This window comes from Chlorocebus sabaeus, chromosome 6, assembly GCF_047675955.1.
Source record: "Chlorocebus sabaeus isolate Y175 chromosome 6, mChlSab1.0.hap1, whole genome shotgun sequence".
Classification (NCBI taxonomy): Eukaryota; Metazoa; Chordata; class Mammalia; order Primates; family Cercopithecidae; genus Chlorocebus; species Chlorocebus sabaeus.
The window spans coordinates 7,666,694-7,679,974 of record NC_132909.1 but is presented as its reverse complement, the minus strand read 5'-3'; the positions used below and the strand labels follow the sequence as shown (position 1 = coordinate 7,679,974).

At 59.5% G+C, this 13,281-nt stretch overlaps 1 protein-coding gene across 2 annotated transcripts in view; it reads left to right on the top strand.

Annotated features, from left to right (window-relative positions):
- The window catches only part of LOC103235079 (transcription factor Spi-B), a 43,207-nt gene that overhangs the window by 19,116 nt on the left and 10,810 nt on the right, over positions 1-13,281 (top strand). For both annotated transcript variants that reach the window (XM_007997648.3, XM_007997645.3), the window contains exons 10-23: positions 1,364-1,504; positions 1,598-1,708; positions 2,181-2,372; positions 2,525-2,613; positions 3,938-4,054; positions 4,276-4,389; positions 4,673-4,820; positions 8,624-8,719; positions 8,946-9,083; positions 9,992-10,167; positions 11,797-11,949; positions 12,085-12,187; positions 12,769-12,901; positions 12,982-13,095. In XM_007997648.3, coding sequence (XP_007995839.1) covers positions 1,364-1,504; positions 1,598-1,708; positions 2,181-2,372; positions 2,525-2,613; positions 3,938-4,054; positions 4,276-4,389; positions 4,673-4,820; positions 8,624-8,719; positions 8,946-9,083; positions 9,992-10,167; positions 11,797-11,949; positions 12,085-12,187; positions 12,769-12,901; positions 12,982-13,095 — 1,825 coding nt within the window. The remainder of the gene's footprint in view (positions 1-1,363; positions 1,505-1,597; positions 1,709-2,180; positions 2,373-2,524; positions 2,614-3,937; positions 4,055-4,275; positions 4,390-4,672; positions 4,821-8,623; positions 8,720-8,945; positions 9,084-9,991; positions 10,168-11,796; positions 11,950-12,084; positions 12,188-12,768; positions 12,902-12,981; positions 13,096-13,281) is intronic.

The window sequence follows — 13,281 nt, the reverse complement described above, 5'->3', positions numbered from 1 at the left end:
AGGTTCAAGTGATTCTGCGTCGGCCTCCCGGGTTGCTGGGATTACAGGCTCATGCCACCACACTCCACTAATTTTTGCTTTGTTGTTGTTGTTGTTTCTTGAGACAGAACTTCACTCTTGTTGCCCAGGCTGGAGTGCAATGGCACAATCTCGGCTCACCACAACCTCCACCTCCCGGGTTCAAGCAATTCTCCTGCCTCAGCCTCCCAGATAGCTGGGATTATAGGCACCCACCTCCATGCCCGGCTAATTTAATATTTTTAGTAGAGACAGGGTTTCTCCATGTTGACCAGGCTGATGTCAAACTCCCGATCTGAGGTGATCTGCCCACTTCGGCCTCCCAAAGTGCTGCGATTACAGGCGTGAGCCAGTGCACCTGGCCCACATGTCCTCTTTGTATAGTGACACCGTCATGGATGAGTGCCCACCCCAGTGACCTCATCTTCGCTTGACCCCCTGCAAAGACGTATTTCCAAATGAGGTTACATTCTGAGGTGCTGGGGGTTAGGACTTCAACATCTTTTGGGAGAACATGGTTCAGCCCTTAACAGGGTATATTGCCTTATTTTCCTGCTTTTCTCTATGTCTGGCCAGCTTGGTAATGGAAAAACAAAACAGGCTGGATGTGGTGGCTCATGTCTGTAATCCCAGCACTTTGGGAGAATGAGGCAAGAGGATCGATTGAGCCCAGGAGTTCAAGACCAGCCAGGGTAACATAACAAGACTCTGTTTCTATTAAAGAGAAAAAAAGAAAAAATCTATTCTAAAAAACAGAACAAACTGTTAGGACCCCCAGTGGCTCCAGCTGTACATTCCACAGCGTGGCACTGATGCCCGGGCCACTGCCTCCTCCTCCCCTTCCCTGGGCGCCCCTCACCCTCTGCCCTGGCCCCAGCTCAGGCTTCTTCTGGCCTCAGTCTCCTCCAGGCTGGGCCCCAGCACCCTGCAAGGCGCCCTTCACCCAGGCGCCCTCCAGCGCCCTCAGCATCCATCTCAGCCCAGCTCCACGCCACCTCCTACCTCTGCCCCAGCCTGGCCGCCTGCTCACAGTTTCCCCAAATCTTTTCCTGTTTCCCGCCTGGGTGCAGCCCGCAGACACTGGGCTCCGTCCTTGGCCCCCAGTCCATGCAGGCCCCTGACTCTCCCTGTCCCAGCCCCGAATGCAGCTTCGTCCTCCCTCCGGACTCCCTCCTCAGCCTTCAGCCCCCCACACCCAGCCCGAGACTGTCTTTCTGTCCCCGGGGTGGCTCGACCCCCGAGGGTTGCTGTAAGGAGGTTGTGGTCGGTCTCGATCTCCGTTCCTCTGGCTGATGTGACACTGGGGACCCGCAGCCTGCTGCACACCCTGCCTCTCCCCCGCCAGGTAGAAACGTTCCCTTTCCTGGGCCGTGTGGCCGGCCTTCGCTCCAACATCCGGGACTCATCATTCCAGTCCAAGCAGACAGGCCGGCGGGACACCAAGGTGGTCAGCATGGTGGGCCGTGTGCAGATGGACATGCTGCAGGTACAGCCAGGCCAGGTGGGAGGAGGGGTGTGTCCCTGTCCTCGGGAGGCCACTGCCCAGGCCTGCAGCCAAGCAGCCCATCCGCCCACCTAGGTGCTGCTGCGGGAGTACAAGCTCCGCTCCTACACGCTCAATGCCGTGAGCTTCCACTTCCTGGGCGAGCAGAAGGAGGACGTGCAGCACAGCATCATCACCGACCTGCAGGTGCCTACTGCCTCCCTGACCTCTCCCCCCGACCTCTGACCTCTGACCCCCACCTCACCCTTCCCCAGCCCCTGACCTCAACTTCACACCCCCACGTCTGACTTCACTTTTTGACCTGCTGTTATGACCTGTGACCTTACCTGCCACCTACCTTTTTCTGGCCTCAGACCCCAGATTTCTCTCCACTTCTGTGACCTCTGTTACTATGACTTTGGCTCCGCTTTCCTGGCCTGACCACAGGTCCACAGTGGCCTTCAGGCTGCTCCCTCCTCCTCCCTCTGACCCTGTGGACTCCCTGGCCCCCAACACTACCTCCATCCCCACCCAGGCCCTGATAGCTTGGAGGCTGCCCCTGCCCGCCTCACCTCCCAGGCCCTCTCCAGGCTACCTCACCCTGACCCCCACTTCATCCTCCTGCTCCGCCTCCCACCCCCAACTCCTGGTCCCTGACCCCATCTGTGCCCATCCCCAGAATGGGAACGACCAGACCCGCCGCCGCCTGGCCGTGTACTGCCTGAAGGACGCCTATCTGCCGCTGCGGCTGCTGGAGCGGCTCATGGTGCTGGTGAACGCCGTGGAGATGGCGAGGGTCACTGGCGTGCCCCTCAGCTACCTGCTCAGCCGTGGTCAGCAGGTCAAGGTCGTATCCCAGCTATTGCGGCAGGTCAGTAGCCAAGACCTGTCCTCACCACTCCCCACCAGGCACGTCTCTGGTCCTCTCCAGGGGATGGCATCCTGGATGCACTTTTTCTCCCCGCTCCCAATCCTCATAGCCCCACCTATACCCACTCCGTTTTCCACCTTCTCCCCTCCCAGGCCATGCACGAGGGGCTGCTGATGCCCGTGGTGAGGTCGGAGGGCGGCGAGGACTACACGGGAGCCACTGTCATCGAGCCCCTCAAAGGGTGAGGCCCCAGGCTGGGTGCAGTTTGTACCTGTAATCTCTAGGAGGCTGAGGTGGGAGGATCACTCGAGCTCAGGCGTTTGAGAACAGCCAGGGCAACATAGTGAGACCCCTGCTCCACAAAAAATTTTTTTAAATGAGCCAGGCCCGCGGTGGCTCACGCCTGTAATTCCCACACTTTGGGAGGCCGAGGCGGGCGGATCACGAGGTCAGGAGATCAAGAGCATCCTAACACTGTGAAACCCTGTCTCTACTAAAAATACAAAAAAATTAGCCGGGCGTGGTGGCAGGCGCCTGTAATACCAGCTACTCTGGAGGCTGAGGCAGGAGAATGGCGTGAACCTGGGAGGTGGAGCTTGCAGTGAGCCGAAATCGTGCCACTGCACTCCAGCCTGGGCGACAGAGCGAGACTCTGTCTCAAAACAAAAAAAAAATGAGCCAGGCCTGGTGGTGGATGCCTATAATCCCAGCTACTTGGGAGGCTCAGCTGGGAGGATGATGAGCCTGGGAGGTGGAGGCTGCAGTGAGCGATGATTGCGCCACTGCCCTCCAGCCTGGGCGACGGAGCAAGACCCTGGCCCTAAAAATAATAGGCCGGGCATGGTGGCTCACACCTGTAATCCCAGCACTTTGGGAGGCTGAGGTGGGTGGATCACAAAGTCAGGAGATTGAGACCATCCTGGCTAACATGGTGAAACCCCATTTCTACTAAAAATACAAAAATTAGCTGGGTGTGGTGGCACACGCCTGTAGTCCCAGCTACTCAGGAGGCTAAGGCAGGAGAATCGCTTGAACCTGGGAGGCAGAGGTTGCAGTGAGCCAAGATTGCGCTGCTGCACTCCAGCCTGGGTGACAGAGCGAGACTCCGTCTCAAAAAAATAAAATAAAAGAGTAGATTAATTCATTTTATATATATTTTATTTTTTTATTTTTTTTTTGAGGCAGGGTCTCACTTTGTCACCCAGGGTGGAGTGCAGTGGCACGATCTTGGCTTACTCCACCTCCCAGGCTCAAGCGATCCTCCTGCCTCTGGCCCCTGAGTAGCTGGGACCACAGGCATGCACCACCACACCTAGCTAATTTTTAAAAATTTTTTGTAGACACGGGGTTTTGCCATGTCGCCCAGGCTGGTCTGGAACCCCTGAGTTCAAGTGATCCTCCTGCCTCAGCCTCCCAAAGTGCTGGGATTATAGGAGTGAGCACTGCTCCCAGCCAATGAATGATTTTTTTTTTTTTTTCTTTAAAGGGTGAGGCCACAAGACAGGGCAGGGGGCGGCATGGGAACTTCTAGCCCTGACTCCCCACCGCGGCTGCTCCCCTCCCAGGTACTACGATGTTCCCATCGCCACCCTGGACTTCTCCTCGCTGTACCCGTCCATCATGATGGCCCACAACCTGTGCTACACCACGCTCCTGCGGCCCGGGGCTGCGCAGAAACTGGGGTATGGTGCCCAATTCAGCACGTGTCCCCCGAGGCCCACCGGGGCCCTCCCTTGAGGGGCTCAGTCTGGCGGGGGAGATAGGCACAGGCCCAGAGATAGTGGGGAGTGAAGGGGTGCTTGAGGGGCCTGCATGCGCTCATGGCCAAGGCCAGGACCGTAGGGCAGAGGTGGGGCTGGAGGAGGAGGGTGACCGGCAGTCACCCCGCCGTCTTCCAACCCAGCCTGACTGAGGATCAGTTCATCAAGACGCCCACCGGGGACGAGTTTGTGAAGACCTCAGTGCGGAAGGGACTGCTGCCCCAGATCCTGGAGAACCTGCTTAGTGCCCGGAAGAGGTGAGCCCTGGAGATCCCCTGCTTGGAGCTCAGACCTGCTGGGGCCTCTGGGCAATCCCTGTCCCTCACTGGGACACCCCAGGGCTGTCCGGCCACCCTGCCCACAGCTGTGTGTGAATTAGCACAAGGCATCCCCTCCTGGCAGCTTCCTTTTGCCCCCTTGGCCAGAAGCTTCTGTGCAGTGCACAGCACGCCCAACTGTACATGGCACCCACTTCCAGAAAGGAGCCCTGACCAGTGCCCGGGCGCCGCCTGAGTGTGCTTTACCTGTGTTCCCTCGAAGGGCCAAGGCCGAGCTGGCCAAGGAGACAGACCCCCTGCGGCGCCAGGTCCTGGATGGACGGCAGCTGGCGCTGAAGGTGAGCGCCAACTCCGTATATGGCTTCACCGGCGCCCAGGTGGGCAAGTTGCCGTGCCTGGAGATCTCACAGGTGAGCACTCGGGCCCCTGGCAGGCAACTGGGGGCAGGTGGGCCCCCTGTGTAGCAGACCAGGGCTCCATGTTGGGGACCTGTATCCAGAGGACTGGGCGCCCCAACTCACTGGCTTTCTAGAGAGAGCATGCCAGCGTGGCTTGAGCAATTGGTCCATTTGACTCAGCAAATGCCTCCTGAGCACACACTGGTCAGGGCTCTGTGCCCTGGGGATACAGAGGGGGACACAGTGGATGAGAGTCCCTTTCCCTGTCAGCTCACAGCCCAGTGGGGACACTGACAGGTCCGTGGTAAACGTGCTCAGGACACAAGTGGAGCTCCGAGCTTTGCAGGCGGATAAAGCGGGAGGTGCGGACTTGCGGGGGAGTGATGGGGCTGGGCGGGACTCACCACTCTCAGTAGGCAACGCTCATGCAGAGGCCAAGGGACGTGGGGAGGGAAGCCATTCACCGTCCTCACGGCAGCATCCCGGCCTGCCTACCCGCGGCAGCTCTGCTGCTTGGACAGAAAAACAGATTCCTTGAAAGCACAGAGGGCCTGAGTTTCCGAGACTTTGCCAAGCTGGGGTCAGTGCCTCAGCTCCTGGCATCTGAGGACCTCAGAAGGGTCTTCCTGTCCAGCCTTCTCCACCGGGACTTGGGTCTTGGCCCATTCCAGGCCAGTAGCTGTGCCGCTCTGTTTGGTTACCTCTAGCCACGGGGAACTCCCTCCCTGGCTGGGCACTGCGTCAGTTTTCACAGGGTTCTGGGTGGAAGGCTTGGATGAATTCTCAGTGGGTGGGGCCTTTGCACACACACACCCACCCGCAGTTCTGGGGCCCAAAGACCACTCAGGCTCAGTGATTCACTAGAAGTACTCAGAGAGCTCAGAAAAGCTGGTTCTCACGGTTATGATTTAATACAGCGAAAGGACACAGATTACACTCAGCAAAGGAAAGAGGTGCACAGGGCAGGGTATCGGAGGGACCAGGCATGTCTTCCAGTTGTGCTCTCCCAGTAGAGTTGCCGGGATGGCCCTCCTTTCTCCTAGCGTTGATGCATGGCCGCACACATGCAGCATTGCCAACCCGAGGCTCTCACCCAAGCTTTGGGGTCCAGGGTTTTTCTTGGGTGTCATTCCTGTAGGCATGGAGCACCCTGTGACTGGCCGTAGTGACTCCATCATCCCCAGGCCCCTCAGCAACCCCCAGAGGTCCAGCTGATACTGCATGACCCAGGGCCTCACCATAAACCATGTTAGTGTCAATTGCCTGGTGTGGTTCAAAGTCCCAGGTACACAGACACTCTTTTTTTTTTTTTTTTTTTTGAGACAGTCTCACTCTGTCACCCAGGCTGGAGTGCCGTGGCACAGTCATGGCTCACGGCAGCCTCAACCTCCCGGACTCAAGTGAGCCTCCCACCTTAGCCTCCCAAGTGGCCGGAACTGCAGGCACGCACCACCTATTTTTGTTATTTTTTGTAGAGATGGGGTCTTGCCATGTTGCCCAGGCTGGAACAGAGACAATGTTATCAGGCAGGATATTCTAGGGGCTTCGACTTCCAGGAGCCAGGCAAGAGCCACACCTTTCTTTGCACAAAGTGAATCGCTCACTGCATGCCCCCAACTGCCCTCCGCCTTTCACAGTCCCCAGCTGCCTCCCCGGCCTCTTCGTGGAAAGGGGTGGCTGTGTGGACATCAGGCTCCAGCCCTGAAGCACAGGCCAGGCCAAGAGAGCACGGTTTGGCCCTCCCCTGGGACTGCCTCTTACCAATCCGGTGTCTCTGTCTTTTCTCTCTCAGCTGCTTCCCTCTGTCGCTGTTCTGTTTCTGTCTCTTGACCTCTTTCCTTATTTCTGTCTCTCAAGCTTATGGGAGCAAGAGATGGAATAATAAAAATGCAGTGGACCAGGCGCAGTGGCTCACACCTGTAATCCCAGTGCTTTAGGAGGCCAAGGCAGGCGGATCACGAGGTCAGGAGTTCAAGACCAGCCTGGCCAACATGGTGAAACCCTGTCTCTACTAAAAGTACAAAAAATTAGCCAGGAATGGTGGCAGATGCCTGTAATCCCAGCTACTCAGGAGGCTGAGGTGGGACAATTGCTTGAACCCGGGAGGCGGAGCTTACAGTGCACCAAGGTTGCGCCACTGCACTCCAGCCTGGGCAACAGAGCAAAACTCTGTCTCAAAAAATATAATAATAATGAATCACAGTGGTTCACGCCTGTAATCCCAACACTTTGTGACACTCAGGAGGGAGGATCACTTGAGGCCAGGGGTTGGAGACCAGTTTGGGCAACATAGTGAAGCCCTGTCTCTACAAAAAATACAACCAAACAAAACCAGGCAGGCGTGGTGGTGGCTCATGCCTAGAGTTGCAGCTACTCAGGAGGCTGAGACGGGAAGATGACTTGAACCCAGCAGTTTGAGTTACAGTGAGCTGTGATGGCATCACTGCACCCCATTCTGGGTGACAGAGTTGAGACCCTGTCTCTTTTAGTTTTTGTTTGTTTATTTTGAGACGGAGTCTCGCTCTGTCGCCCAGGCTAGAGTGCAGTGGCGCAATCTTGGCTCACTGCAACCTCTACCTCCCAGGTTTAAGTGATTCTCCTGCCTCAGCCTCCTGAGTAGCTGGGATCACAGGCGCCTGCCACCACACCTGGCTAATTTTTGTATTTTTAGTAGAGATGGGGTTTCACCATGTTGGCCAGGCTGGTCTTGAACTCCTGACCTCAGGTGATCCACCCACCTCAGCCTCCCAAAGTGCTGGGATTACAGGTGTGAGTCACCATGCTTGGCCTCCTGTTTCTTACAAAAAAAAAAAAAAAAGAAAAAGAAAAATATTGAATCATTTCAGGAGTCTCTTAAAAAAAAAAAATACTGAATGATTTCAGGAAAAGATTACAAAGGAAAGAAAAAGGAACATAGGACAGGTGGAACAAGTAAAAGCCAGACAGTAAAGTGGTAGACGTAAGCCCAGCCATATCAGTAATTATACTAAATGTAAATGGACAAAATGCTCTAGTTAGACAGATTTCCTGACTAGATCCACACAAACAAAAACAGAAGAATCACACACCCCCAGCCTCAGGTTTTTTGTTTTTTGTTTTTTTTTTCTGTTTTGTTGTTTTTTTAAAGTATTTTTTAGGGGAGTGTGTGTGTGTGTGTGTGTGTGTGTGTGTGTGTGTGTATTTTTAGTAGAGATGGGGTTTCAGCATGTTGCCCAGGCTGATCTTGAACTCCTGACCTCAAGTGATCCAGCTGCCTCAGCCTCCCAAAGGCTGGGAGTACAGGCATGAGCCACCGTGCCAGCCAGTTTTCTTAATTCTAAAATAAGACAGTGGGTTTCTCAATGGTTCTTAGGGTGGTACCACGCCCTGCCCTGGGGGGCGTTTGTCAATGTGTAGGTAGGGCCAGTTCTGGTGGCACAGGGATGGGGGTGCCACTGCTGGCTTTCAGGGATGAGGCCAGCTATGTCAGTGGTCCTATACCACAGAGAGCTGCCCAGAATGTCAGTGTGAGGGAAACACTGAGCCAGTGACCTCTTCAGGCCACCGTCTTTCCAGCATGCTTTTGATATAGTCAGTTCCTCGTGCGTGCCCAGAGCTCTGAGCCGGGGAACCCAGTTCTTTCCACCTGACCATTGAGGAGCAGCCTCGTAATCCCATTTTGCAGATTTGGAAACTGAGGCCCAGGAGGGGCAGAGTGGCTTGTGCATAAGCCCATGCCACTGGGAAATGGCAGAGGCGGGACCCCTCCCCCACCGGTCCATGTTCACTGCACATGGCCCCCAGGGCTTCACTCCACACGATTCTCTCCCCGACAGAGCGTCACGGGGTTCGGACGTCAGATGATTGAGAAAACCAAGCAACTGGTGGAGTCTAAGTACACAGTGGAGAATGGCTACAGCACCAGCGCCAAGGTCGGGGGCTGCCCCCCCCCACTGCCCTGAGATGGGCCCTGGGCAATGGGGGGATGGAAGCGAGGTCAGGCCCCCCTGTCCCCGTGCCTCCTGGTCACACCCTGCCCACTCTCCTGTTGCATCCTTGGGTCCCGTTGGCATTAGCCACCCAACCCCCAAACACACACGTGGTTGACAGAAGGGACCCTGCTTCTCACACACACACACACATCCCCGCCCCCCATAGGTTGTGTATGGTGACACCGACTCCGTCATGTGCCGATTCGGCGTGTCCTCGGTGGCTGAGGCGATGGCCCTGGGGCGAGAGGCCGCGGACTGGGTGTCAGGTCACTTCCCGTCGCCCATCCGGCTCGAGTTTGAGAAGGTGCGTGGCTGGGTCAGGGGCTCTGCATTTAGGTTCCTTCATCAGAGTACTTAGGGCGTCCCATTCTTTGGGTTCACATAAGCCTCGGTGTGAAGGGATTTTGCTGCTTAGATTCTCCTGAGGTTGGGGCCTTGGTTTTGGAAGCCTCCAAGGCCTTGGGCTTTGTTATACTGGACGGCATCTGTTCTCTGAAAGCCCTGTCACAGTGTCCCTGGTTTTGAGGTTTCCCAATACCTGTCAGATGTGGAGTTGCCCTCCACGCAGGGACCCTGATGGGGGTGCATCTTGGATCTGTGCACCATTGCCCCAGCCCTCGGGGTGCGGCACACTTGGTCCCAGGAATCCTTGCACCATGTTTTCTTTTGAAGAGATTGGGTCTCGCTCTGTCACCCAGGCTGGAGTGCAGTGGCAAGTTCACAGCTCACTGCAGCCTCAAACTCCTGGGCTCTGGCGATCCTCCTCCTACCTTGGCCTCCTGAGCCGCCACGCCGAGTTCTCACACTGTACTTTTTCCCCGTGGTTTAACGCTCTCTCGTGCCAGGCCTTGGAGCCTCACAGAGTGGGCAGGTCTCTGCCTCAGGGCTCACCCAGCCGTAGTTTCTCCTCTTTCATGGGATGCTTCATCAACTCCCCTGTCTGGATCTCATGTTTTAGGGACTATCTGGATTCATCCCCATCTCTGTTTCAGATTGGGGTCTCTGGTATGGGGGGCCCTGGCATGCCGAGGGGCCTCAGGAGCCACTTCCAGCCACATGCGGTGTCTCAGGGCCCATCCCGTCAGGTTCAGGGCGTGGCTCCCGTGTCCTCCTGCATCTGGGACCCTGTCTGCCTTCAGTTTCTGGGGGGAGTCCTGGGATTGGGGCTTGGCCTCCGCAAGCTCAGGGGTCTCGGCTGGGGCTTTCTCCCAGGTCTACTTCCCATACCTGCTTATCAGCAAGAAGCGCTACGCGGGCCTGCTCTTCTCCTCCCGGCCCGACACCCATGACCGCATGGACTGCAAGGGCCTGGAGGCTGTGCGCAGGGACAACTGCCCCCTCGTGGCCAACCTGGTCACTGCCTCACTGCGCCGCCTGCTCATCGACCGGTGGGTGGGGCCTCCTCCCTCAGACTTAGGGGTCCGGCCCCCAGTCCCCTCCTCCCTCAGACTTAGGGGTCCGGGCCCCAGCCCCCTCCTCCCTCAGACTTAGGGGTCCGGGCCCCAGCCCCCTCCTCCCTCAGACTTAGCGGTCCGGGCCCCAGCCCCCTCCTCCCTCAGACTTAGGGGTCCGGGCCCCAGCCCCCTCCTCCCTCAGACTTAGGGGTCCGGGCCCCAGCCCCCTCCTCCCTCAGACTTAGCGGTCCGGGCCCCAGCCCCCTCCTCCCTCAGACTTAGGGGTCCGGGCCCCAGCCCCCTCCTCCCTCAGACTTAGGGGTCCGGGCCCCAGCCCCCTCCTCCCTCAGACTTAGGGGTCCGGGCCCCAGCCCCCTCCTCCCTCAGACTTAGGGGTCCGGACCCCAGCCCCCTCCTCCCTCAGACTTAGGGGTCCGGGCCCCAGCCCCCTCCTCCCTCAGACTTAGGGGTCCGGGCCCCAGCCCCCTCCTCCCTCAGACTTAGGGGTCCGGGCCCCAGCCCCCTCCTCCTTCAGACTTAGGGGTCCGGGCCTCAGTCCCTCTTCCCTCAGACTTAGGGGTCCGGGCCTCAGCCCCTTCCTCCCTCAGACCCAGGAGTCCGGGCCCCACCCCTCCCTCTTCCCTCAGACCCAGGAGTCCGGGCCCCACCCCTCCCTCCTCCCTCAGACCCAGGAGTCCAGACCCCCAGCCCCTCCTCCCTCAGACCCAGGAGTCCAAGCCCCAACCCCTCCCTCTTCCCTCAGACCCAGGAGCCCAGGCCCCCAGCCCCTCCTCCCTCAGACCCAGGAGTCCGGGCCCCCGGCCCCTCCTCCCTCAGACCCAGGAGTCCGGGCCCCCGGCCCCTCCTCCCTCAGACCCAGGAGTCCAGGCCCCCGGCCCCTCCTCCCTCAGACCCAGGAGTCCGGGCCCCCAGCCCCTCCCTCTTCCCTCAGACCCAGGAGCCCAGGCCCCTGGCCCCTCCTCCCTCAGACCCAGGAGTCCGGGCCCCCCAGCCCCTCCTTCCTCAGACTCATGGGTCCAGGCCCCCAGCCCTCTCCTCCTCAGATCCAGGGGTCTGGGCCCCCAGTCCCCTCCTCTCTTAGATACAAGAGTTCAGACCCCAGGCCCTCCTTCCTCATACCCAGAAGTCTAAGCCCCCAGCCTCTCCTCCCTCAAACTCTGGAGCCTAGGGCCTCAGCCCCTCCTCCCTCAGACCCACAGGTCCAGGCCCCCAGCCCCTCGTCTTCAGACCCATGGGTCCGGGCCCCAGCCCCTCCTCCTCAGACCTATGGGTCCGGGTCCCCAGCCTCTCCTCCTCAGATCCAGGGGTCTGGGCCCCCAGCCCCCTCCTGTCTTAGATACAAGAGTCCAGACCCCCAGCCCCTCCTCCCCTGGGAACACAGGTGTCAGGCCCAGCTCTTCCTCAGTGGTGAAGCAGTGGAAAGAGTCGGCTTGGGCAGCTGTGGGTTCAGGCCCTGCCTCTGCCACTCTACAGCCTGTGGTAGGAAGGGCTTCTCTTTGCCCTGATCCTCAGCCCTAAGTGCTCATCCTGGTCCCCAGTCCTGAGACCCGTGGAGGCACCTCAGTGCCTTTTGGTGACACTGTGCAGCTTGCTGTCCCACAGAGACCCCGAGGGCGCGGTGGCCCATGCACAGGATGTCATCTCGGACCTGCTGTGCAACCGCATCGATATCTCCCAGCTAGTCATCACCAAGGAGCTGACCCGAGCGGCCTCCGACTACGCCGGCAAGCAGGCCCACGTGGAGCTGGCCGAGAGGTCCTGCCACAGGGCGGGCGGCCTGGCTAGAAATAGCCCCCTCCTTCCTGCCAGCTGGGCCCACTTCCTACGCCCCCACCCCCACCCCCGCCACCCACCTGCCCTCACCCACCCGCCACCCCCGTCTCCACGCAGGATGAGGAAGCGGGACCCCGGGAGTGCGCCCAGCCTGGGCGACCGCGTCCCCTACGTGATCATCAGTGCCGCCAAGGGTGTGGCCGCCTACATGAAGTCGGAGGTCAGGCCCACCTGGCTGCCCACTCCCGCCCAGCCCCCTCGCTCTCACTTCTGCTTTCCGAGATGGGCGGGCCTGCGGGAAGGGCGGGGCCTCCCATGCCCTGTGGGGCCCTGAGAACCACCCCCCATGGCAGCCTAGGCGTGGCCTGGGCCCCTTCTGGAGGCCCCCCCTCTATTCTGACCCCTCCCTTGCTCCCCTATGGAAGGGGGCCCCAGTCCCTCCCCTGTGCACACAGCTCCTCAGCCAGGGGTTCCCTTGGATTCATAATCCTCCCGCTCGACCCCCACCCCCCGTGACCCACATCTTATCACCATGACCTCTGACCTCCTGACCCCTTCCTCATCCTTGCTTCCCCTTGTGAACTCTGATCCTTCCTTGGTGACCTGAGGGCCCCATAGACTGTGTGGCCCAGAGACTCCTTCATGACCTCCAACCCCATCCCAGACCCAGGACCCCCATGTCACAGCCCATAGGCAGGCCTAGGCCCTACGCCCCATGACCACCCCGTGCCATTGCTCCCCCGTGTCCGCCCCGGCGCCCTTACCCTGGGCTGCCTGGGTGTGACTGCTGTGTGGCCGCAGGACCCCCTGTTCGTGCTGGAGCACAGCCTGCCCATCGACACGCAGTACTACCTGGAGCAGCAGCTGGCCAAGCCCCTCCTGCGCATCTTCGAGCCCATCCTGGGCGAGGGCCGCGCCGAGGCTGTGCTACTGCGTACGGGGGCACCGGGGACCTGGGGGCACCCTGGGGGTGCGGGGGGGGCACCGGCCCACCACCTGCCTCCTCTCCTGCAGGGGGGGACCACACGCGCTGCAAAACGGTGCTCACGGGCAAGGTTGGCGGCCTCCTGGCCTTCGCCAAACGCCGCAACTGCTGCATCGGCTGCCGCACAGTGCTCAACCACCAGGGTGAGTGGTCCTGTCCACTGGGCCCCCACTGGCCCTCAGCCTGCCTCTGCCATCACCCCAGGTCCTAGACACCCACCCCAGGGGCTGGCACTGCCACCCAGTAGGCCCAGGGCCCTTGGGCAGGTGGCCCCTCTCTCCACCCCCCACAGAGGGTCCTCAGCCCCCACCCTGGGAGTTCCCCAGGGG